General features: G+C 42.4%; 1 protein-coding gene across 1 annotated transcript; it reads left to right on the top strand.

The window, feature by feature from the left end:
• Nucleotides 1–3764: 3764 nt before the first annotated feature.
• LOC115892152 (ubiquitin-conjugating enzyme E2 L3) lies at nt 3765–4444 on the top strand. Its single transcript, XM_030912894.1, has one exon. The coding sequence runs from the start codon at nt 3775–3777 to the stop codon at nt 4237–4239; it is 465 nt and encodes a 154-aa protein (XP_030768754.1). The 5' UTR covers nt 3765–3774; the 3' UTR covers nt 4240–4444.
• The last annotated feature ends 21839 nt before the right edge of the window (nt 4445–26283 follow it).

Below are 26283 nucleotides of genomic sequence, written 5' to 3'. Positions count from 1 at the left end.
TCTGCATTTTGTAGAAATAGTGTTTTCTAGCATCTGTGTCTCTGTAAAATAAAAGACAAGAGAGCATGTAATCAGGATTAGTTGAGAATGCAAATTAACAAAATAATATTGACAGAGATTATCTATTTGTGGTCTACTAGAGCATAAAAATCTCAAAAAACATGATCAGTAGAAAATGTGTATGTGCCTAAATATTAGAGAATGTTGCTTGTGTTAAAAACTCTGCCTTTCATGCATTTAAGAGAGATAAAGTTAGAGGGCAGAGCCCTTCCCTGATCCTTATCAGGACAGCTGAAGTATAAATGATATATTTCTATTTTCTCTCAAATTCCATATTGGACACAGTTACTCTGTTTCTAATCTGTATGTTACAGTAATGCACAGAGACACTAACATAAAAGAAATTGCAAGCTTTAAAAAAGGTGTTGGCAGGGTGTAGTGGCTCATGCCTGTAATCCCAGCACTTTGGGAGGCCCAGGCAGGCAGGTCATGAGGTCAGGAGTTTGAGACCAGCCTGACCAACATGGAGAAACCTTGTCTCTACTAAAAATACAAAAATTAGCCGGTGTGATGGTGCACGCCTGTAATCTCAGTTACTCAGGAGGCTGAGGCAGGAGAATCACTTGAACCCGGGATGCGGAGGTTGTAGTGAGCCGAGATCGCACCACTGCACTCCAGCCTGGACGACAGAGCAGGACTGCATCTCAAAAAAAAAAAAAGAGTGTTATATTTTGCACTTGTGTGTGTGTGTGTATTTTTAGACAGCTCTGTCATCTTGGCCAGAGTTTAGTGTCACAATCATTGCTCAATCCAACCTCAAATTTCTTAGCTCTCAGCCTCCTTAGTAACTGGGACTACAGGTACACACCACCACACTGGCTAGTTAAAAAATTTTTTTTTGTAGAGATGGTGTCTTCTTATGTTGCCCAGGGGGGTCTCAAACTCCTGTCCTCAAGTGATCCTCCCACCTTTACCTACCAAAATGCATGAATTACAGACATGAGCCAAAGTACCTGATACCTATATGACCTTTAATTTTTTTTATTCTGTTTTCCCATGTTTGTAACATGTTCCAAATTACAGTGTTTCTATGGCAGATGTGGCAGATTCACCAACTAAAAATACAGAAGGCACAGTTACATTTAAATTTGGAATAAACAGCAAATAACTTTTTAGTGTAGCTATGCAAAATTTACATAGTGGTGTATAATACATGTAAACAATTATTAGAATAAATTTATACAAATGACAACTTATAATTCACCTTAAATTCAAACTGAACCAAGTGTATTATATTTTCTTTTTCTTTTTTATTTATTTTTTTGAGACAGAGTCTTGCTCTGTTGGCCAGGCTGGAGTGCAGTGGCATGATCTCGGCTCACTGGAACCTCCACCTCTCGGGTTCAAGTGATCCTCGTGCCTCAGCCTCCCGAGTAGCCAGGACTACAGGCGTGTGCCACCATGCCCGGCTAATTTTTTGTATTTTTAGTAGAGATGGGGTTTCACCGTGTTAACCAGGATGGTCTTGATCTCATGACCTCACGATCTGCCCGCCCTGGCCTCCCAAAGTGCTGGGTGAGCCACTGTGCCTGGCTTATATTTTATTTTTCCATCCTGTTGATGGGAACCATTGTTCTTTTCTCCAGACTCAGCATCAGTGACCTGAAAAGCTTCATTAGAGAGAAAAAAGTTTGATAATCAGCAGATATACTTTTTTGCAGTATGTGGTAGTCATTAGAGAGTGTGTGGCATAAATTAAAGTGTGTGATCTGGATACCTTATGATGAGAAAATAAAAAATAGAATTCTTACCTATGCTGTTTTATCTAATTGTATTATCTCTTTCTGGGATATGACTTACAATATATGCAGTATAGGCTGGGCTTGGTGGCTCACACCTGTAATCCCAGCACTTTGGGAGGCTGAGGTGGGCGGATCACAAGGTCACAAGACCAGCCTGGCCAACATGATGAAACCCTGTTTCTACCAAAAATATAAAAAATTAGCTTGATGTGGTGGCATGCACCTGTAATCCTAGCTACTTGGGAGGCTGAGGCAGGAGAATCGCCTAAACCTGGGAGGTAGAGGTTGCAGTGAGCCGAGATCGCGCCACTGTACTCCAGCCTGGGCAACAGAGTGAGGCACAGTCTCAAAACAAAATAAAACAAAACAAAACACACTAATATATGCAGTATATTAGTAAAGTGATTAGTGATTTCTATATAATTACTAAGTAGTTATTTATAAAATAATATTCTGTGTTCGAGTAAAGCAGAAATTGAAAGGAGAAAACCTGAGTTCCTCCCTGTACTGGGTTGACTCACTCCAAGGGCCTACTAGGGCTAAGATAATGTTATCTGCAAAGCCAGGCAGAGCCCAGAAGGAATGGACTCCAGGAACAGGGATGAGAATAACAAGTTCTTATCAGCTTCCCTCTCTTGAGACTCCTTATGAGACCAGCATTTCTTTGCTCTGCTCTCGTTAACTATTTCTGTAAGTTTGTAAAGATTTTGTAAGTTCCTATCTTCCATCAGTGCAACACTGCGAAGGTCACAAGACATACCTGAGCAAACCTAAGATAGTGACCATCTGCTGAGAGTCTGCTGAGCAGCCCAGCAGAGGTCACTAGACATGTTTGAGTCACATATCTTTCACTGTTTGATTAACTGCCTTTGTCCTGCTTCTGTAAGCATGCTAAGCCCGCCCTCTGAGTTTCATGCCACTGCATGCTTAAAAGCCAAGCTTCATCTTTGTTCGGGGCTCAGCCTTTTTGATGTGAATCCACTGAGCCAGTGGCCACTTTAATGAAATTCTCTTGTCTCACCCGTTGGTCTTTCCATTCTCCTGAATCCCATACCACAACTATTGCTTTTCTTTTTCTTTTTCTTTTTCGAGACAGAGTCTCACTCTGTCATCCAGGCTGGAGTGCAGTGGCACGATCTTGGCTCACTGCAACCTCTGCCTCCCAGGTTCCAACAGTTCTTCTGCCTTGGCCTCCCAAGTAGCTGGGACTACAGGCATGCACTACCATGCCTAATTTTTTTTTTTTTTTTTTTTTTTTTTTTGAGACAGAGTCTCGCTTTGTCACCCAGGCTGCAGTACAGTGGTGCAATCTCGGCTCACTGCAACCTTCCCCTCCCGGGTTCAGGCATTTCTCTGCCTCAGCCTCCCGAGTAGCTGGGATTACGGGCACCCGCCACCAGGTCTGGCTAATTTTTTTGTATTTTTAATAGAGACAGGGTTTTACCATCTTGGCCAGGCTGGCCTTGAACTCCTGACCTCATGATCTACCTGCATCAGCCTCCCAAACTTGTGGGATTACAGGCATGAGCCACCATGCCCAGCCATTTTTGATTTTTAGTAGAGACAGGGTTTCACCATTTTTGCCAGTCTGGTCTTGAACTCCTGACCTTAGGTGATCTGTCCACCTAAGGGGTTTATGTGTCCTGAGCAAGGCAGTGAGAAAAATAGCTCAGAGCAGTCTCAGCTCTTTGAGTTCTGCACAATTTATCAAGCCTAGAGAGATGAGACTATGAGACTTCAATCTTATCCCACATCTGTGCACAGGGGCAATTGTTTAAAGACATTTTGTTTCTGACTAGCTGTCTCAACCATTCTTTCTTTTTTCATAAAATATATAAAACAAAGAAATATATATAGCTAATCAATACCCAATCAGTTTAACAATAATTTTAATGTCAGTTCTTGGTAAACAACTTAGAAACTGCTTTTGCATTGTTTCAAAAAAGACCAGCTTGTCAGCACCAAATCCAAGATGGCGGCCAGCAGGAGGCTGATGAAGGAGCTTGAAGAAATCCGCAAATGTGGGATGAAAAACTTCCGTAACATCCAGGTTGATGAAGCTAATTTATTGACTTGGCAAGGGCTTATTGTTCCTGACAACCCTCCATATGATAAGGGGGCCTTCAGAATCGAAATCAACTTTCCAGCAGAGTACCCATTCAAACCACCGAAGATCACATTTAAAACAAAGATCTATCACCCGAACATCGACGAAAAGGGGCAGGTCTGTCTGCCAGTAATTAGCGCTGAAAACTGGAAGCCAGCAACCAAAACCGACCAAGTAATCCAGTCCCTCATAGCACTGGTGAATGACCCCCAACCCGAGCACCCGCTTCGGGCTGACCTAGCTGAAGAATACTCTAAGGACCGTAAAAAATTCTGTAAGAATGCTGAAGAGTTTACAAAGAAATATGGGGAAAAGCGACCTGTGGACTAAAATCTGCCACGATTGGTTCCAGCAAGTGTGAGCAGAGGCCCCGTGCAGTGCATTCAGACACCCCGCAAAGCAGGACTCTGTGGAAATTGACACGTGCCACCGCCTGGCGTTCGCTTGTGGCAGTTACTAACTTTCTACAGTTTTCTTAATCAAAAGTGGTCTAGGTAACCTGTAAAGAAAGGATTAAAAATTTAAGATGTTCTAAAAAAAAAAAAAAAAAAAAAAAAAAGACCAGCTTGTAATGGCTACTAATTGGAATATATATTCAGGGCTACTTACATGTGTTATTTGGTGGCCATCCTTAATATATGAACTTAAATAGATTATTTTCAAATTAGATTCTGACCTTTTTGATTATTTTAGGTTAAGTGGGGTCTGGCCTGGAATACTCTCCTAGATGAAAATAGCCCAACCATGAGCCACCTTCTCAGCAGATGAGATGAAATTAAAGCTCTTCAACTCCTCAAGGCCCAGAGACTATCACAAAAGAGGTGGGCATATGAGATTGTAAGAACTGATTTTGAGAGATAAAATAAGTTCTGTTTTTCTGTAAATTAACCATTAACGTCAAAGGCACACTGATGTAAGACCAGAATAGGGGCCCCAGTGTTAGATTAACAAGGTTTTCTTGAAGCATTAACCAACTCCTTAATAAAGGCTTACAGAAGTTATATCTTATGTAGATATTTTTTTAGATTGTTCATAACATTTTGAAAAACAAATTTAATTGGCTTTATGCTGTTTTATTGGAGATTATTGTTTGTAAAATTAAGTCTTCTCTCCCAAAGAATGAAGGTTTTTTTTTCCTTTTTTGTTTTTGAAATCTTTATCACTTTGGTCTAATTAATGACTTATTTTACAATGACCTGTGATATCAAGTGTTTTAAACCTTTGATATTTGCCTGAGATTCTTTCTGTGGAACAAAGTTCCATCAAACTATCCAAAATCAAATTATAAATTATGTATTTTTCTTACCTAATTAATCCTTTAAAATATTATGTCCCTAATATTTAAAAATGACATAATTTTGCTTATTTCTTTTCTTTCTTTTTTTTTTTTTTTTTTTTTTTTGAGATGGAGTTTCACTCTTCTTGCCCAGGCTGGAGTGCAATGGCGTGATCTCTGGCTCACCGCAACCTCTGCCTCCTGGGTTCAAGCAATTCTCCTGCCTCAGCCTCCCGAGCAGCTGGGATTACAGGCATGTGCCACCATGCCCGGCTAATTTTGTATTTTTAGTACAGATGGCATTTCTCCATGTTGATCAGGGTGGTCTTGAACTCCCAACTGATTTGCTTTAATGCGACCCCCAGAGCAAATGCCAGAGAAAAGGCAAGTAGGCAAGGCAAAAAACTTTATTTGCAAGCCAATGTGAAGGAGGGAGCGAGGTTCACCGGTCTCCGGTGGTGGAGGCCGACGAAGTCGCTCTGGCGTTCTCGGGTGAAGTTCCTAGGTCCGCACAGGAGCAGGGGCCAAGGAAGTTCGCACCGCGCGCCCGCCGGGAGCGGCTTTTATGTCCTGGGCCCGGGAGTGGGAGGGCAGTGGGCGGGACATAGGTGGTTCGGGGGCGGGGCGGTAGGCGTGGCTAGGCGGGTTCCGGTTCTTCTCCGTTGGAGGTCGGATTGCGCCTGCGCAGTCAACCCATGTCTTTCCCGGGCACGGGAAAGTTGACGGTGAAGAACCCGGAACTGCGCCTCTTGCCTCCATTCATCCAAACAGTCCAACCTTTTATTGATAATAGTGATAAGGGGCAGTGTGGTCTGTCTGGCTACTTCCTGCTGTTAAGGGACGTCGTTAAGGTTGGGTTCTATGGTTGGTATTTGTACGTATGGATGAAGAAGCATCTGGTTGAAGGTGACGCGCATGATCTCTTGAACTTTGGCTTGGAGAAATTTGATTAAAACAGGAGCGAGACATAAGACAAAACAGAGGATTAGTATGGGAATTAGGAACGGGAGCATCTGCTGTATTACGGGCAGCAGCCATACTGGTGGTCCGGGGGTAAAGGGGGTATTGTAGGTTTTTAATTCTGCTTTAATCCTGTTTAGGGTTTGGATGTTAGTGTCTACTAGGCCTGACTCGTTTACGTAATAGCAGCATTCTTCTCCTAAGAAGAGACATGTTCCTCCTTTTTCAGCAGTAAGTAAATCTAATGCTCACCTATTTTGTGCTGCTACCTGGGCCACTGAGGTAATTTGATGCTGCAGAGAGGCCAGGCTTTCAGCTGAAGCCTCTATGGCCTCTCGGATTTGAGCTGCTAGAGACTGGGTAGACTATACCGAGTGGGCAAGTGCCCCAGTTCCAAGCCCTGACACCACTAAGGAGGCGGCCAGGGAGACTCTGATGACTAAGGGAAGGAAGACAGCCCATTTTTGGAGATCATTAGGAGGAGGGTTAAATTGTATGATGAGTTCAGCTACTTCTGCTTTGCTATATAAGGTTAAACTAGGTACTAGGGACACTGGGACACAAAGGGATTGACCAATGGATGTGTGATTAAGGACCTTGAAGAGGGTTTTGTTGCACCGGAAATAAGCTCTGATGGGAGCCATCTGGGTCTTAGTGGGTGGCTGGGTATAGTTACACCAGGAGGTGTTTAGGGTAGAGTAGCAGAAAGGAAGGATTGGACTTTTTGGGCTTTGGTATAGTGGGACTTGGAGTAAGAACGGTTTTTGGGAGGTGCCTATGGAGTTAGTTGTAGCCCTGAAAGCAGTAGGTAAGGGGACTGCCACTAAGGGGGCTCTTTCAAGGGCCACACAGAGGAAACAGTGGGAGAGATTTGTTAGGTTGGCTGCCCATGTTAGGTTTAACCCTTGACGGACTAGTTTTAACCATGAGAAGGGGTCCTTATTGGAGGAGTGTAATTGATCTTGTAAGGCCTGTTCTTGTGCTTGTATGGCTAAGGTTAAATTCTGTAGGGCTTGTATGTTTTGAGGAAGGGATTTTTGCTGGACAAGTGTTCTTTTTATCAGGAGAGTAGCCATGGGATATGAACTAAGGATTGTGTAGCCTGTGTAGAGTCCACCTTTGACTCCGTCTGACCATTGGGAGTCCCATGGGTCTTTGATATTTAACTGGTATTGAAGGGGGGGTTCGTTGATTCGCAATGGTGAAGAGAGCAGTGGGTTTCTTCTGTCTCAAGGTTGCATAATGGATCTTACAATAAATATAAGGGCATCCTCGGTTCTTTTGTTTCCAGTGAGTCTTACAATTGTAATGTGTCTGATTGTGCAGGAAGCAGAGAGCCTTAGCTCCGGCCACACTGCAACACGATAGGGTGAAATTTATAGTAAGTTGGGGTTGACAGCCTGAAGGGGAGCAGTCAGCAGTGCCTTGTAGCTGTGAGTGCTGTTTATTTTTGTGTGACCAAGTTTCAACTATAGAGAATCTCCATATGAAAGTTGGGTTAGTAATAGAGATTGAAATGCAAGAAAAAGATAGTAATATAAGTATGAAATAGTACTTCATCTTCAGTGTAATCACAGGGTACACCTTGTCACTGAAGATGTTCTATAAAGGTAAGCGGGAGAACCACTGTGATGGGCTATTATCTGGAGGCAAGTAGGGATCTGGGGTAAGATATTGGAATTCTGTTATGTTTATATAGAGTATGGCGAGAAATGGGGATAAGCGCAAGGGGTCAGGGAACATTTGCTGGTTGGGAGAATTTGGTGAATTTGAGACGGATAGGGGTAAGTCTAGTAGACGTCCACTGATTGTCTTCTGTGGGGGCCTTTTTTAATTGTGATATATGGACCCAGTGCGTGTGTCCTAGAAGTTTGGCTGCTGTGTATGTGGATAGGAGGACAGTATAGGGGCTTTTCCACCTAGGCTGAAGATCTTTGGCTTGGATATCTTTTAAGTATACTTGGTCTCCTGGGCTGAGAGAGAGATGTGGGCTATAGGTGTCTGTTGGAGAGGGGTGTGCTAGTTCTGCATGTTGTCTCAGGAGTTGTCTCAAGAGGGTGAGGTATGGGAGATAAGTTGCCAGCGGGAAGAAAGAGTGGGTAACTGCTGGAGGGTGAGGGGCCGGCCGTAAACTAATTCAAATGGACTGAGGCCTGTTGGACTCCGTGGGGCTGCTCGCAGCCGGGTTAGGGCCAGGAGAAGGAGAGTTACCCACGATTGTCGAGTCTCGAGGGAGAGTTTGGTGAGTTGCTGCTTAATGAGCCTGTTGGCCTTCTCTACTTTACCAGAAGACTGAGGTCTATAAGGGATGTGGAGTTTCCAGGTAATGTGTAGGGGGGCTGCCACCTGTTGGAGTACCTTGGAGATGAATGCTGGGCCGTTGTCAGACTGAAGAGTGAGCGGGAGGCCAAACCTAGGAATAATGTGTTCAGTGAGTATGGAGACAACTATATTGGCAGTTTCTCCTGTAGTAGGATAGGCTTCTATCCATCCTGAAAAAGTATCAACGAGGGTTAAGAGATATTTGAATTTTTTATGCCTTGGCATGTGGGTAAAGTCAATTTGCCAATCTTCGCCTGGTTGGTGCCCTCTGAGTTGATGGCTCAGATGGGGGTTGCGCAATGCGCCTTGAGGTTTTGACTTGAGACATGTGGAACACTGTCGGTTGATTATAATTAGGTGTTTCATGAGTGTGGGGCAGTGAATGAGGGGGCTTAGGAGGTTATATAAAGCTTTGGGTCCTATGTGTAGGGAATTATGTATGTCTTTTAGAATGGTGTGGAGTTGAGTTTCAGGAATAACTAATTTATTATTGAGGTAAATCCAATTGTCTGCGGCTAGTTTGGCTGTTGAATCTTGTAATAGTTTGGTCTTTTCCTCTTGGGTATAAGTAGGGGTATATTGAGGAGAGAGAAAACAAATCGAGGGAAGCGTGGGAGTGGAGAATCTGGCTGCCGACTTGGCAGTGGTGTTGGCAAAGTTATTGCCAGCCGCCACCGAGTTAGATGGAGTCTCATCACCTTTACAGTGTATGATGGCTGCTCTGGAAGACGCTGATAAAGCGTCTAGCCATTTGAGTATCTGTTTTTTGTTGACTATAGGGGTACCACTGGTGGTTAGGAACCCTCTCTCTTTCCAGATGACAGAGTGGGTGTGTGCAATCAAGAAGGCATACTTGGAGTCTGTGTATATGTTTACCATTTTTCCTCTGGATAGAAGGAGAGCCCTAGTTAGTGCAATAAGTTCTGCCTGCTGTGATGTTGTTCCTTGTGGTAAAGGCTTAGCTTCTAGGACAGCAGAACATGTAACTACCACGTATCCTGCCTGTCTGTTTCCTAGAGAATTTATAAAAGAACTGCCATCTACAAATAGGGTTAACTGTGAGCCTTCCAATGGCTGGTCATGTAAATGTAAGTGACTAGGTGGTTGGGCCTCTAAAAGTTCTGGACAGGAGTGTTCAGTACTAGGTTGCTTGAGAGGGTCAGGAAGTAGAGTTGCTGGATTCAGAAAGGAATAAGAGGTGAAAGAGTTGGAGTCTGGACGGGGTTAGATGGCTAATACTTCTGTGGGCAATAAGATCTTGAAGGTGGTGAGTAGAGAAGACTGTTAGGTTACCACCCCTAATGAGTTTCTTTGCTTCTTGGGTTAGACAGGCTGCTGCTGCTAGGGCCCAAAGACAGGGCTGCCACCCTTGTATGGTGGGGTCTAATTGTTTAGATAGATATGCCACGGGGCGGTAGGTGGTGCCTATAGGTTGGGCTAAAAGACCCACTGCAACTTTTTGTCTTTCATCTGTGAAAAGCTGGAAGGGGTGTTGGAAGTCTGGGAGTGAGAAGGTAGGATGTGAGAGAAGGCAGTTTTTCAGGTGAGTGAAATGTTAATCTCTATAAAGATTAACTTTGGGTTAGACAAAGGTCCGTGGGGAGTCTTCTTGACAGCTGCATATAGAGGCTTAGCCAAGATTCCGAAATTAGGAATCCAGTGTCTGAAAAATCCTACTAGGCCTAGGAAGGATTGAATTCCCTTAGCGTCTTGAGGAGGAGAAAGATTTTGTATTAGAGTTAAGCGGTCTGTAGTAAGTGAGCGCGTTGTAGGAGTGATCTCAATACCTAAATATATGACACATTGTTGTGCAAGTTGAGCTTTGTGTTTGGATATTCGGTAACCTTTGGATCCTAGATGATTAAGGAGGATTGCAGTGTCTAAAAGAGAGTCCTGTCCCGTGGGACTACAGAGTAAAAGGTCATCTACATATTGGAGAATTTTACTATTGGTAAGAGGACAGGAGGCTAAGTCTTTTGCTAGGGCCTGCCCAAAGAAATGGGGGCTGTCTCGGAACCCTTGGGGAAGCACTGTCCATGTCAGTTGGGTGGAGGTATGGGTGTCTGGGTCTTCCCATGTAAAAGCAAAAAGAAACTGACAATCTGGGTGCAGGGGAATAGTGAAAAATACATCTTTTAGATCCAGTACAGTAAAGTGTGTTGTATTAGGTGGAATGAGAGAAAGAAGGGTATAGGGGTTGGGAACTACCGGATGGGTGGGACAAACAGCTTCGTTGATAAGACAAAGATCCTGCACTAACCGAAAAGTTCCATCTGCCTTCTTTACAGGTAGGATTGGGGTGTTACAGGGAGAATGAATGGGGATGAGGATGTGTTGGCTGAGTAACCTAGTAATGATTGGTTTTAGTCCTCGTAAGTGCTGTGGAGAGAGAGAGAACTGTGGGCGGGTTGGAAACAGATGGTTTCTTAAGTTTTATAAGTATTGGTGGATGATGGTCCGTCACAACAGGAGTGGAGGTGTCCCACACTTGGGGGTCGATAGGAATGGGGAAATCGGGGAAAGGGTTAGTAGGATTGTTGGAGTCATTTAAGTTAGTCAATACTAGAAGCAGATGGCGGGTAGGGTGGGGGGCGCTAGTAGGGATGGAGATACAGGCTTTCAGTTGACTTAAAACATCTCGGCCCAGTAGGGGAGTGGGGCATGAGGGGATAATGAGGAACGAGTGTGCAAAATAGTTGTTGGCCAGGCAGCAATTAAGGGGTGGGGTTTTTCGAGGGCTGGACGGGGAGCCATTGACTCCTACAACAGAAATATTGGAGGGAAGGCTAGGCCCTTCGAAAGACGGCAAAACAGAGTAGATAGCCCCGCTGTCGATTAAAAAATTAATTGTCTTACCCACTACCAGGAGAGTTACCTGCGGCTCGGCGAGGGTGATGGGGGTCCCCGAGTCCCGGCACCTTCAGTCGTCATCCAGATGTAAGAGCTGGAAGGAGCTCCCAGGGTCCTGAGAAGGGACATCACGTTGAGGCGCCATGCCCGTTTTCAGGGTGGGGCAGTCAGACTTCCAGTGCCCTTCTTCATGGCATGCTGGACAAGGAGTTGTTGGCAGACGAGGGTTAGGACACTTTTTAGCCCAGTGTCCAGCTACTCCGCACTTGTAGCACGGCTGCACTGGCTCAGACGGTTGGGGACTCTGGGGACATCTATTAGCCCAATGCCCTGGGTTACTGCATTTATAGCAAGCCCCTTTTATTGTCTTTGAGCCTCCGGGGGTTTTGCTCTCCAGTTTTGGGTTACAGCTAGGCTGCAAAGCAGCAACTAAGGCTTGAGTCTGGAGCTGTACCTTCTGCTTTAGGCGGGTCTGTCATTGGGCCTCAGCCGTTTCCTCCCTTGAATTATAGACCTTGAAGGCCGACTTGACTAGGTCTTCAATAGGAGTTTGAGGTCCATCCTCTGCCTTTTGGAGTTTTTTCCGAATATCCGAGGCCGATTGTGAAATAAAATATGATGCTAGAATAGTGGCCCCAGCTGGGGAAGCTGGGTCTAACCGAGTGTATTGAATTAAAGCCTCAGTTAGCCTGTTTAAAAATGTGGCCGGGTTCTCATCTGGACCTTGAATAATTTCTTTTAGTTTATTGAAATTTACTACCTTATTTGAGGCCGCCTGCATACCAGCCAGAAGACATTGAGTCATCATATCTCGTCTTCGGCGGCCTGGCTGGCCTACTTGATAGTTCCAGTCTGGGTCTATAGAGGGGACTGCTTGTTCCCCTAGTGGGAACTCAGGGTCTGTTAAGTGTAATTGGTTGGCATGCTGCCTGGCGGCCACTAGGATGCGCTCTTGCTCCTCAGGGTTTAGAGTAGAGGTAAGAATAACCTGGAGATCATGCCAGGTTAAATCGTAGGCCTGGCAAAGATATCTAAATTCTTTGGTATAAATTGTAGGGTTGGCAGAAAAATCTCCTAGGCGTCTTTCAATGTTTGAAAGATCTGCTAATGAAAAGGGAACATGAACTCTAACTATGCCCTCTGCTCCGGCCACCTCACGCAAGGGTGCTAACACCGCAGGGGGGTTGGATAGGGTGGGAATAGGAGTGGGGGCAGTTAGGCAATCTTTAGAGCGGGTATGGGCACAGATAGGTGAACTAAGATGACCAGGCGGAAGTGCCAAGGGGTCGGAGGGAAGTGTAGCCTCAACAATGGTGGGAGGAGCTGAGGAGGGAGGCGGAACAACCGCCAGAGCGGGAGGGGGAGGTGGAGCCGAAAGAGGAGGTGGGGCTGAAGCGGGAGGGGGAAGTGGGGTATACGGCGGGAGTGGAAGGGAGGGAGGGGAAGTAATGTCTTCGGGCAACTCAGACAGGAAAGATGACTCCTCTTTTTCGGACTTTGTTAGGCCTGCGTCCTTAGCCAACATGACTTGAGCCAAGGAACACTGGCTACACAGGTCCGGACAAGAACGCAAGGCCCAAAATCCTTGTATGTAATTAATTTCGGACCACTTGCCTAAGCGTTGACAAAAACTACTGAGGTCGGTTAAAATGTTACGGTCTAGAGTGCCCTCAGGCGGCCATTGAGACTGATTGTCTAATTTATATTGTGGCCACGCCACAGTGGAGAGGAACACCAGTCGCTTTCGCCTGAGATCTTGTTCTAATTGCAAAGTTTTGAGGTTTTTTAGAAGACACCCTAAAGGGGAGTCTCTAGGTATTTTGGATTGGGGGTTTCCCATTGCCTTCCTCTCGGCAATAGGCAGAAACAGAAACCAAACTCTACCTGGCTACAAAGCGTCCTTTGGAGCCACTAGAGACCAGTGAGAGGCTCCTGGAGCCGGAATGGAGATTACCTCCAGGCGGACGTCTCCGTCCTGGACAGGTCTCCCACGGAACGGAATGGAGATTACCTCCAGGTGGACGTCTCCATCCTGGACGGGTCTCCCATGGAACGGAATGGAGTTCCTTTGGGCAGACGTCTCTGCCTTTGGGAATTTCCCTGGGTCACCTGGTGACCGGAAAAAAAAAGCCTTGGGCCTGCGCAGGACTTCTGGCCAAGGAATATGAGAGAGAGGCAAAAGGTACTCACCCCTAGGAGACTTGGAGGTGGGGAAAGCGATGTCCAGGTCCTGGTCCATCTGGGGCGTGGAAGGAGGAGGCTTCTCGGACCTTGGGGGGCCCTGAGGAGGGGTCTCCTCCCGGGTTTTGGCACCAGCTGATTTGCTTTAATGCGACCCCCAGAGCAAATGCCAGAGAAAAGGCAAGTAGGCAAGGCAAAAAAACTTTATTTACAAGCCAATGTGAAGGAGGGAGCGAGGTTCACCGGTCTCCGGCGGTGGAGGCCGACGAAGTCACTCCGGCGTTCTCGGGCAAGGTTCCTAGGTCCGCACAGGAGCAGGGGCCAAGGAAGTTCGCACTGCGCCCCGCCGGGAGCGGCTTTTATGTCCTGGGCCCAGGAGTGGGAGGGCAGTGGGCGGGACATAGGTGGTTCGGGGGCGGGGCGGTGGGCGTGGCTAGGCGGGTTCCGGTTCTTCTCTGTTGGAGGTCGGGTTGCACCTGCGCAGTCGACCCATGTTTTTCCTGGGCGCGGGAAAGTTGATGGTGAAGAAACCGGAACTGCACCATCTTGCCTCCGTTCGTCCAAACACCAACCTAAGGTGATCCACCAGCCTTGGCCTCCCAAAGTGCTGGGATTACAGGCATGAGCCACCGCACCCAGCTTTATTTCTTATAAAAATTATACAGAGAGCTTTGTTGAATATGAAATGTTGTTTGTTTTTTTTTGGACTGTGTTTGTATAAATATATTATTGGTATTTGTTCCAAAATCATGGGAAACTCCTATAATTCTTATATGACTCAGTGTACATTATTAGCAGTAATTATAATTATGTTAAATTATTGCCACAGAGGTAACAAATTTCCTTGTCAATTATGTCTTTGACTTTGGTTGCCTTAAAACTTTTTGTCATTAACAGACAATTGTTGTATTGTTTTGGTCCTGTTTAGAAGATGGTTTTATAATCAGCTATAAACTCTAACAGGTGTTCTTGAATACAAGTTTCTAATAACTTTGGAGATTGTGACATCAGAGTAGAGGAAAAAAATTCAGAACTCATGGAGAGCTGAAGTGTTCATGAATATGAAGCACAACAAGGATTAAGTGCATGCACTGAACTAATAGAAGACTGAAGTAATCGTTTTTCTTTTCTTGAGTCAGGGTCTCACTCTGTCCCCCAGGGTGGAGTCCAGTGGTGTGATCTTGGCTGAATTACAGATGCACGCCACCACGCCCAGCTAATTTTTGTATTTTTAGTAGAGATGGGATTTCACCATGTTGGTCAGGCTGGTTTCAAACTCCTGACCTCATGATCTGCCTGCCTTGGCCTCCCAAAGTGTTGGGATTATAGGCATGAGCCACCGTGACCAGCCTATATTTTTGACTTTTTACTTAAAATGTTGCTGATCCTTTCTTTTGTTTTCTGAGTCAAGGAAACCTACCTTTTGATCTATTTACAGCTTTTAACAAGTTAGTATACTCCTGTGAACAAAATTTAAAGCATATTTGATTCTCTCTACTTGATTTCTCTAGAATTTGGAAACTATTTGTGAGTATTCTTAACTTGTGGCAATATTTATTTGCATAAGTGCAATAAGAATCTTTTTTTTGTTTGTTGTGTTATTTATTTATTTTTTGAGACAGAGTCTCACTCTGTCACTAGGCTAGAGTACAGTGGCACGATCTTGGCTTGCTGCAACCTCTGCCTCCCAGGTTCAAGTGATCCTCCTGCCTTGGCCTCCCAGGTAGCTGGGATGGCAGGTGAGTGCCACCATGCCCAGCTAATTTTTTATATTTTTAGCAGAGATGGGGTTTCACCATGTTGGCCACTATGATCTTGAACTCTTGACCTCATGATTTGCCTATCTTGACCTCCCAGAGTGCTGTGATTACAGGCATGAGCCACCATGCCCTGCCAAGAATCTGGTTTTTATAAGTAACAGGACACAATTGGAGAAACTGGTTATTTTAGTAACACTTTGACTGGAATGATGCTCATTTTTAAGGAATCAAACATGATTTATGGAGCCAATTAAAAGCCCCTTGGGAAAACTGGATTCAAATCTTGTCTACATAGTCCCTGTACTATGATATTTTTACTCACCACAGGTCAGGATTTCTGTAAGTAAAAAAGATAACTTTCTGACAAACTTAGGAGCCCCAGGTTTATCTTGGAACCTTAAGAGGAGAGAAATTCACCCAACTCAAGTATTTGATGGTACAAATCCATGACTGGGTTTGGCTTTTAAAAAATCTTTTCTGAGATTCCTTCTATGGAACAAAGTTCCATCAAAGCCAAACATCAGGGAATTCACATTGAAGAAAAATTGTGCAAATGTAATAAATTTGGAGAAACACTTTTTCAAAAACTACAGCTTAGAAAACAACAGAGAGTTCATACTGGAGTATATTTTTGCAGATGCAATAAATGTAAAAAAAATTTAATCCATAATTAAGTCCACGGAAATATCAGAATTTATGGTAGAAATATGTAAGGCACTGACATTTCAGATATTCTAAATCAGAGTGCTGAGTATAGGAAATCTAAAACTAAAGTTGGCAGAGATATTATTTGTATGTAACTTTCAGAGGATCAGAAGTTTTTTGCTGAGTTATAATTACATTCCAAGTATATTTCTTGAAAAATATTACAGATTTTTTGAAAAGTGAATAATGATATAATTCAACTCTGAAATTATTTCCTGCTGTTTCTTCATTCCTATTGGAGTCACATGTGAAAGCATGGGATCAGTTGTTGCTGCATCAAAGATATGAGAGATTCTTTTTGTTTTGTTTTTTTTAAGATGGAGTTTCACTCTTTTGCCCAGGCAGGAGTGCAGTGGCATGATCTTGGCTCACTACCATCACTTCCAGTTTCAAGTGATTTGCCTGCCTCAGCCTACTGAGTAGTTGGGATTACAGGTGCCTGCCAACACACCCAGCTAATTTTTGTAATTTTAGTAAAGATGGGGTTTCACCATGTTGGCCAGGCTGGTCTCAAACTCCTGACGTCATCATCTGCCCACTTCAATCTCCCAGTGTTGGGATTACAGGTGTTAGCCACCATGTCTGGCAAAGCATTCTTTTTTATTAGGTGGGCACTATTTATTACCTTTTCTATAGAAAAGTAAAGACATTAAAATGTAAGATGCATAACAAAAATCTAAGTGGAGAGGCTCTTATAACCTATAATATTGAGTGATGCATGAGGTAGGTATTCAGAGTAATCTGCATTATCATGAGAAGAAAACATGTTTAATTTTATTTAAAATTAAATGAATAATATATTATTGTACTAATTGTACTTTTTTTTTTTTGAGACAGAGTTTTGATCTTGTTGCCCAGGCTGGAGTGCATTGGCACAATCTCTGGCTCACTGCAACCTCTGCCTCCCAGGTTCAAGTGATTCTCATGCCTCAGCCTCCTGAGTAGCTGAGATTACAGGCATGTGCCACCACATCTGGCTAATTTTGAATTTTTAGTAGAAACAAGGGTTTTTCATGTTGGTCAAGCTGGTCTCAAACTGCCAACCTCAGGTGATCTCCCCACTTTGGCCTCCCAAAGTGCTGGGATTACAGGCATGAGCCACTGAGCCTGGTCTAATTGTACTTTTATATAATAAAATGCAGTACATTTATACATTTTAGATTATGTGTGAAGTTAATAGTTTAATTCAACATTTTTAACATGTTAAATACTATTATGCATTCAATGAAGTGTTATTATGCCACAAACTTTAACCTGTTTCACCTTACTCAAGGATACAGGTAAAAGTTGGTAACAATATACTGTTTAGTAAGATAATAGATTAACATCTCTAGTGATTTTTTTTTGTCAGTGGCTTTCAACTGCAAATAAAAGAATATTGTTTCTGTAGGTTAAATTTTTATTCTGTTTTTAATCAGTTAAATTTATTTTAATTTTGGTGGCTGCATTAGTATATATGTATGTAATATATGGCATATTTTAATACAGGAATACAATATATAATAATATCATCAGTGTTAAGTGAGGCATCCTTCACCTGTAGCATTTATCCTACATTTTACAATCCAATTCTACACTTTTTAAAAAACAAATTTTAAATATCATAATAAAAATTATATATGAGTATAAATAAAATTCATTGTTAAATTCTTAATACATTTTTCAAATTTCTTATATGCTTTTCTTTGAACATGTGGCCTGTCTGCCTGCAAACACATACAGACTTTTAGTTTTGATTTACATAGAATTAAATATTTATTAATCTAAAGACAAACCTTAGGTGTAAGAAAATTATGGAGTGTGTCAGGAGTTCAAGACAAGTTGGACCAATGTGGATTAACCCCGTCTCTACTAAAAATACAAAATTAGCCAGGCGTGGTGGCATATGCCTGTAATCCCAACTACTCGGGAGGCTGAGCCAGGAGAATCGCTTGAGCATGGAAGGTGGAGGGGGAAGTTGCAGTGAGCCGAGATCGCACCATTGCACTCCAGCCTGGGCGGCAAGAACGAAACTCTGACTTTAAAAACAAACAAACAAACAAACAAACAAACAAACAAACAAAAGAACGACAGAACATTATTGAAAGTAATCAGAGACAATGCAAATAAATTTTTAAAATTGTATGCTTATGGATTTGAAGAATGAATATAAAATATCTATGCTTCCTAGAGCAGCCTACAAATTAAGTGTTATTTTTATGAAACTGTCAATTACCTTTTTTTTATTGGACAGAGTCTTGCACTGTTGCCTAAGCAGGAGTGCAGTGGTGCAATCTCGGCTCACTGCAACCTCCACCTCCCAGGTTCAAGTGATTCTCCTACCTCAGCCTCCCATGTAGCTGGGATTACAGTTGCCCACCACCACACCTGGTATTTTTAGTAGAGACAGGGTTTTGCTGTGTTGACCAGGTTGGTGTTGAACCCCTGGCCTCAAATGATCCACTGCCTCAGCCTCCCACCACCCTTTGTTGGCGTTACAGGCATAAGCCACCACACCCAGCCTAACCCCGTATTATTTCTGGTAACAAAGCACAGCAACAGGATTTCTTGAATTTAGCTTGGATCTTAATTCATAAATGAAAGTTGAATGCCATTAAAAGGTGTTTAATACACTTGCACCAGAAACAAGAGCAAGGTAGGCCATGGAGGGGCCTCACAAAGGCTGTCTCACGCAGGGGTGGGAAAGCAGAGTTATCAGGGAACTGGGACCATTTCTTTATGATCATGATGGTTGGAAGCAAACACGTGGGGCTTTTCCCTATTGAATAAAACATAAAATAATGCATGTTGGGGCATTATTTTACGTGGTTGGGAATAATATAACATTTGCAGGCTCATAAGAACTGCCTGACAAAAGCATGTAAACAACAGTGATTGCTCCTATGGCCCTGTGATTCAGCAGGCTTATAGAGCAGTTAAGATGATAGCAGATGTCAGCCAGGCGTGGTGGCTCACACCTGCAATCCCAGTTGCCCACCACCATGCCCAGCTAATTTTTGTATTTTTAGTAGAGATGGGGTTTCACCATGTTGGCCAGACTGGTCTTGAACCCCTGACCTTGTGATCCACCTGCCTTGGCCTCCCGAAGTGTTGAGATTAAAGGCATGAGCCAGCATTCCTGGCTCAAGATGTTCTCTTATAATAGATGGATTTTTTATTTTTGTAAAATTAAAAACATAAATTTTAGATTTCTTATTTATCTTTTTTTTTTTTTTGAGATGGAGTCTTGCTCTGTCACCCAGGCTGAAGTTAAAGTGTAGTGGCATGATCTCGGCTCACTGCAAACTCCACCTCCCAGGTTCAAGCAATTCTCTGCCTCAGCCTCCTGAGTAGCTAGGATTACAGTCACCCACCTCCATGCCTAATTTTTGTATTTTTAGTAGGGACAGGATTTAACCATCTTGGCCAGGTTGGTCTTGAACTCCTGATCTCGTGATCTTCCCGCCTTGGCCTTCCAAAGTGGAGGGATTAAATGTGTGAGCCACCATGCCCAGGCTCCATTTTATTTCTTCTTCAGTCACTTTTTGCCACATACCTTTCTGGAAAAATAATTTTATCTAATTTTTAAAATTTAATGACATAAAATTGTTTAAAACAATATCGTGTTTAAATCTTTTTTTTTTTTTTTTTTTTTTGGAGATGGGGTGTCGCTCTATTGTCAGGCTGGAGTGCAATGGCATGATCTTGGCTCACCACAACGTCCACCTGCTGGGTTCAAGCGATACTCCTGCCTCAGCTCCCCGAGTAGCTGGGATTACAGGCACCCACCACCACACCCAGGTAATTTTTGTATTTTTAGTAGAGATGGGGTTTCACCAGGTGGGTCAGGCTGCTCTTGAACACCTGACCTCAGGTGATCCTCCCGCCTTGGCCTCTCAAAATTCTGGGATTACAGGCGTAAGCCACCCTGCCTGGCCTCTATTTTCTAAGGCTACCAAATGGTTGGCATATCGTGTGTGCTCAACACACATTTATGTTAAATGAATGAATACATATTCTTTGTAAACTGAAACTCTGAAAATCAAGGGTAAAAATATATTCAAATTTTTTAGTTTATAAATTTGTGACTATTATAATAACTATTATTATATTATAAAATTTGTGACTTTTAAATTCCCACGTGAGGATGGAACATGAAATCTGACTTCAGGAGAGCACAATTTAAGAGGAAAAGGCAGAAATAAAAAGAAAAAGAATAAAAATTTGATTAGGTTAGATATGCAAGTTCTTCCGTATATTATTTTTTACACATTTTTTTTTTTTTTTTTTTTAGAAAATAATTTTTTTTCAGCCAGACGGGGTGGCTCATGCCTGTAATCCCAGCAATTTGGGAGGCAGAGGCGGGGTGATCACAAGGTCAGGAGTTCGAGACCAGCCTGGACAATATGGTGAAACCCCATCTCTACTAAAAATACAAAAATTAGCCAGGTGTGGTGGTGGGCGGCTGTAGTCCCAGTTACCTGGGAGGCTGAAGCAGGAGAATCACTTGAACTCGGGAAGCAAAGTTGGCAGTGAGCCTAGACTGTGCCACTGCCCTCCAGCCTGGGTGACAGAGGGGGACTCCATCTCATAAAAAAAAAAAAAAAAAAAGAAAGAAAGAATTTTTTCCTCTGCTGGTTTAGAGTGAGGTTGTGGTTGGGGGAGCCTGGGCTCCTCTGTCCTCCCGGAGGTGGCAGTGGCTGATGTCTGCTCAGGCTTGAGGGACGCTGCCATGCTCTGGGCCTGAGGCTGCCTGGCCCAGCCCCTCCTAACTCCCTGGACTCTTCCACAGTGTCTTCAGGCCCCTACACCATCCCTTGTGTAAGGGGAGGTGGCAGCATAAAGATGATGGGGGATCTGCCCCATGTGCCAAGGAAAGCTCACCCATCTGTGTGAAATGCTCTGGTTGACATCGAGTTTTTGCGCACCAAGCTGGGCCATGACCAAGTTTCATAAGCAAGGCGTCCCCAGGCATGGGCACTTCAGCTTTTTAGAAACCACCCCACTGGCAGGAGACGGTGGTAGCTGTGGTCACTGAAAACAAGCTCCTGCTGATAAATCTCAGACACCAGACACAGAAGAACCTGGAGACCCTGCCAGAGAGCTTGAGGCAAATGGACGGACTGTTGGAGTGGCTGAGGGTGAAGCTGCACGAACTCCTCAAAGTTGAATAGCAAAGCAGCCACCAGAGATAGACAAGAAAATGAACAAAGAAAATTAGCAGGAATCATAGGCAGATGCTAAAGCAGTGCAAAATCACTCACGCAATGATAGAAATGAAATTGATGGGCTGGGTGAGGCACTTTGGGAGCCCGAGACGGGCGGATCACGAGGTCAGGAGATTGAGACCATCCTGGCTAACACGGTGAAACCCCATCTCTACTAAAAAATAAAAAACTAGCTGGGCGAGGTGGTGGGCGCCTGTAGTCCCAGTTACTCGGGAGGTTGAGGCAGGAGAATGGCGTAAACCTGGGAGGCGGAGCTTGCAGTGAGCTGAGATCCGGCCACTGCACTCCAGCCGGGGCGACAGAGCGAGACACCATCTCAAAAAAAAAAAAAAAAAAAGAAGAAATGAAATTGTTGAAGGAGCCTGGGAAATTGGGAAATGAATGACAGAAGAGAATAAACAGCAGTGACCACAGTAAGGTCCTGACGATTCTGGTCCACTGGATCCCACTATCCCTAGGACAGTAAGTATCACAGTCACCACTCAGCAAGTTACTACCGCAGCATTTCCTGTTTGTTCTAAAATGAATAAAGATGATTCTCATCACAAGGGCAAATACAAAGTAGTTTAGTATGTTTTTAACTAAACTTTAGGCGTTTAGTTTACTTTTTCTAAGTTCTCATAATTCTGAAAATGCAGTTGACACTTGTATGGCTCATGAAGTTTTTAATAGTCTAATGTTATTTGAATTGTTTAAAAACCACTGTATTTTAAATTAAGATGAATAAACGGTCCTTTGAAAACTGGCACAAGACAAGGATGCCCTCTGTCATCCCTCCTATTCAACATAGTATTGGAAGTTCTCGCCAGGGCAATCAGGCAAGGGAAAGCAATAAAGGGTATCAAAATAGGAAGAGAGGAAGTCAGATTGTCTCTGTTTGCAGATGACATGATTGCATATTTAGAAAACCCCATCGTCTCAGCCTAAAACCTCCTTAAGCTGATAAGCAACTTCAGCAAAGTATCAGAATACAAAATCAATGTGCAAAAATCACAGGCATTCCTATACACTAATAACAGACAAACAGAGAGCCAGATCATGAGTGAACTCCCACTCACAATTGCTAGTAAGAGAATAAAATACCTAGGAAAATACAACTTACAAGGGACATGAAGGACCTCTTCAAGGAGAACTACAAACCACTGCTCAAGCAAATGAGAAGAGACAAACAAATGGGAAAGCATTCCATGCTCATGGATAGGGAAGAATCAATATCATGAAAATGGCCATAGTGCCCTAAGTAATTTTATAGATTCAATGCTATCCTCATCAAGCTACCATTGACTTTCTTCACAGAATTGGATAAAACTACTTTAAACTTCATATGGAACCAAAAAAGAGCCTGCACAGCCAAGACAATACTGGGCAAGAAGAACAAAGCTGGAGGCATCAGGCTACTTGACTTCAAACTATACTACAAGGCTACAGGAACAAAAACAGCATGGTACTGGTACCAAAACAGATATGTAGACCAGCGGAACAGAACAGATGCCTCAGAAATTGATATCACTCTGTCACCATCAAAAATATACTTATTGAGTGTCAAATCCTACTGTGAAATAGCAGAACTGTAGGATTTGTAAAGTGGAAACTCAGAATTCAAAACAGAGATATAGACCAATGTAACAGAACAGAGGCCTCAGAAATAACACCACACAGCTACAGCAATCTGATCTTTGACAAACCTGACACACACAAGCAATGATAAAAAGATTCCCTATTTAATAAATGGTGTTGGGAAAACTGGCTAGCCATATGTAGAAAATTGAAACTGGACCCTGTCCTTACACCTTTTACAAAAATCAACTCAAGATGTAACAAAGACTTAAATATAAGACCTAAGACCATAAAAATCCTAGAAGAAAACCTGGGCAATACCATTCAGGACACAGGCATGGGCAAAGATTTCATGTCCAAAACACCAAAAGCAGTGGCAACAAAAGCCAAAATTGAAAATGGGATCTAGTTAAATGAAATAGCTTCTGCACAGCAAAAGAAACTCATCAGAGTGAACAGGCAACCTACAGAATGGGAGAAAATTTTTGCAATCTATCCATCTGACAAAGGGCTAATATCCAGAATCTGCAAAGAACTTAAACAGATTTACAAGAAACAAACAAACAGGCCCATCAAAAAATGGGCAAATATATGGGCAGACACCTCTCAAAAGAAAACATTAATGCAGCCAACAGACATATGAAAAAATGCTCATCATCACTGGTCATTAGAGAAATGCAAATTAAAACCACAATGAGATACCATGTCACACCCGTTAGAATGGCGATCGTTAAAAAGTCAGGAAACAACAGTGCTGGAGTGGATATGGAGAAATAGGAACGCTTTTACACTGTTGGTGGGAGTGTAAATTAGTTCAACCATTGTGGAAAACAGTGTGGCAATTCCTCAAGGATCTAGAACTAGATATACCATTTGACCAAGCAATTCCATTACTGAGTATATACCTAAAGGATCATAAATCATTCTACGATAAAGACACATGCACACGTCTGTTTGTTGTGGCACTATTCACAATAGCAAAGACTTGAAACCAACCCAAATGTCCATCAATGATAGACTGGGTTAAGAAAATGTGGCACATATACACCAGGGAATACTATGCAGGTGTAAAAAAGGATGAGTTCATGTCCTTTGCACAGACATGGATGAAGCTGGAAACCATCATTCTCAGCAAACTATCACAAGATCAGAAAACCAAACACTGCATGTTCTCACTCATAAGTGGGAGTTGAACAGTGAGAACACATGGACACAGGGAGGTGAACATCACATGCTGGGGCCTGTCAGGGCCTAGGGGGCTATGGGAGGGATAACATTAGGAAAAATACCTAATGTAGGTGAAGGGTTGATGGGCGCAGCAAACCACCATGGCACATGTATACGTATGTAATAAAACTGACGTTCTTCACATGTAACCCAGAACTTAAAGTATAATAATAATAAGAATAAAAATAAATGATACATTTGTTTTATATATTTAAAGCTTAGAATCACAATGCTCCTGTTTATATTTTGAAAACTTCAAAGTTTGGTTTTCCTTTTGTACATACACAAAACATTGTATTGCGCTGAAACATTTGTTTTCTAAAGTGGCAATCATAGTTCCTGTCTGTCTGGATATATATATATATATATATATAGCCTAAGAAAGAAATTTCATTAGCCAGGCATGGTGGCTCACTCCTGTAATCCCAGAACCTTGTGAGGCTGGAGTGGGTGGATTGCCTGAGGTCAGGAGTTTGGGACCAGCCTGGCCAACATAGTGAAACCTCGTCTCTACTAAAAATACAAAAAATTAGCTGGGCACGGTGGCGGGCACCTGTAATCCCAGCTACTAGGGAGGTAACTGCTTGAACCTGGAGGCAGAGATAACTGCTTGAACCTGGAGGCAGAGGCTGAAGTGAGCTGAGATTGCACCATTGCACTCCAGCCTGGTGACAGAGTGAGACTCTGTCTAAAAGAAAAGAAATTTCATTTTGTTTTAGGTAATCTAATTTGTTGTACACAAAAAACTTTACAGATTATGGTAGGGTTTAGAAAAGTACGTATATCAAGTGACATTAATATCGCTATTTTCTGATGTCTAACTTTTTTTAGAAAAGATTTTTTTTAAAATTTTTTTACAAATGTCTCCATAAATTCTGGTTTATTTTATAAAATAGCAGAATACTAAAGAAATGGGTGGTTTGCCATACTACATGAATACTGACATTCAATTAAAATAGCAAATATTTTCCTCAAAATTTAGACAGATTAAATAATTTCTTGATTTTTCAGTATAGTGATAGACATTCACAAATATTTCACAAATCAAAGCTGTATTAGGTTTTACTTAGTAGTAATGTGTATATAAGATCAACAATCTGTTCAAAATAGATATTTTTCATCAATAATTTGGTGCTTTCAAATACCCAGAAGCCTCGTTTTAATCAGATGAAGTCTGAGGAAAGTTTAGTAATTTTATTTTTTATATGATGTGTTCACAATTTTCTATTTTAACCTAGTATTGATTGATGATGGGTAAACAAATCAACTTTTTAAAAATTTCATTTTTATTATGTTGTTGATGTTTTTAGTTAAAATTCTGTTTTTCAAAATTGTTTACAGAAATTTAGGTCTAGTAGAATTTGCTCAACCTGTTAACCAGTGTCAGCTGCCAGCTTCTAATTCATTTTTAATGTGCCTGTACTTTTCTTTCTCTAAGGTACATTCATATTACTCTATATTACTTGTTCAAATGTGGTATAATACAGCTCACACATTTAAAACAAAACTATCAGGACAAATTCATTCTGGCTTAGTATAAAGAAGCTGTTACTAAATTAGTGTTACATATGCAGATAGATGTAGCTCAACAAAATTTTACACAAAAAATTTGGATTGAACTACATGTGTTGCCATGACTTAGCCTCTAATGACCTTGTGAATAAAGACAAATTTCAACACGTTTATTCATTTGCTTTCATTATGTCTAATGGTAGTATGTCAAAAATTCTCATGCTACTGTCTGAGAAAACACATTCTATGGTTACTTAGGAAATCAACTGAATGGCATTTTTATAACCTTGCACCACATAAGGAAAACTGCAGTGTAGTCTGCATGGAAAAGGATAATCCAGAATGCCACTTTCAATATTTAAGCATTTAACCTCTTGGTTGAAAAAATGTATTAAAATAGAGCTCTTGGTAAGTTTTGTGTAACTCAAAATCAGCATAAAGTAGGAAAAAATATCCTTAAAAATGTAAATGAACAAAAACCTACACCAAAAAAACAAACATAGAGCAATGCATACATATTGACTGAAGCTCCAGGAATGTAAAATAATTTCTCCTGGGTACACAGCTAGAGACCCAAATCAAGCTCAAATATGTTTGATTTTAAAATTGTCATTTTCACACTTTTGACAATATTGACATAACAGCTAAATCTTAGTCTCAGAGTTGATAGTTGAAAATCAACTAAGATAAGTATATTGAGTCTGGCTAGGTAGTCAAGAAAGTCACCATGTCCTCAGGATGCAGCAGCCATGGCGATTACATGGTGACAGCATATTGCCAACACAATAAACGCCAACATTTGCATTGCATTTCAGCT

Source organism: Rhinopithecus roxellana, chromosome 12 (assembly GCF_007565055.1).
Source record: "Rhinopithecus roxellana isolate Shanxi Qingling chromosome 12, ASM756505v1, whole genome shotgun sequence".
NCBI classification, from domain to species: Eukaryota; Metazoa; Chordata; class Mammalia; order Primates; family Cercopithecidae; genus Rhinopithecus; species Rhinopithecus roxellana.
Note: the sequence above shows the minus strand (reverse complement) of the source record. Positions and strands in the feature narration are given on the sequence as shown.

Coding starts and splice junctions, on each gene's coding strand:
- LOC115892152 (XM_030912894.1), top strand. CDS start 3,775: ATGGCGGCCAGCAGGAGGCTGATGAAGGAGCTTGAAGAAATCCGCAAA.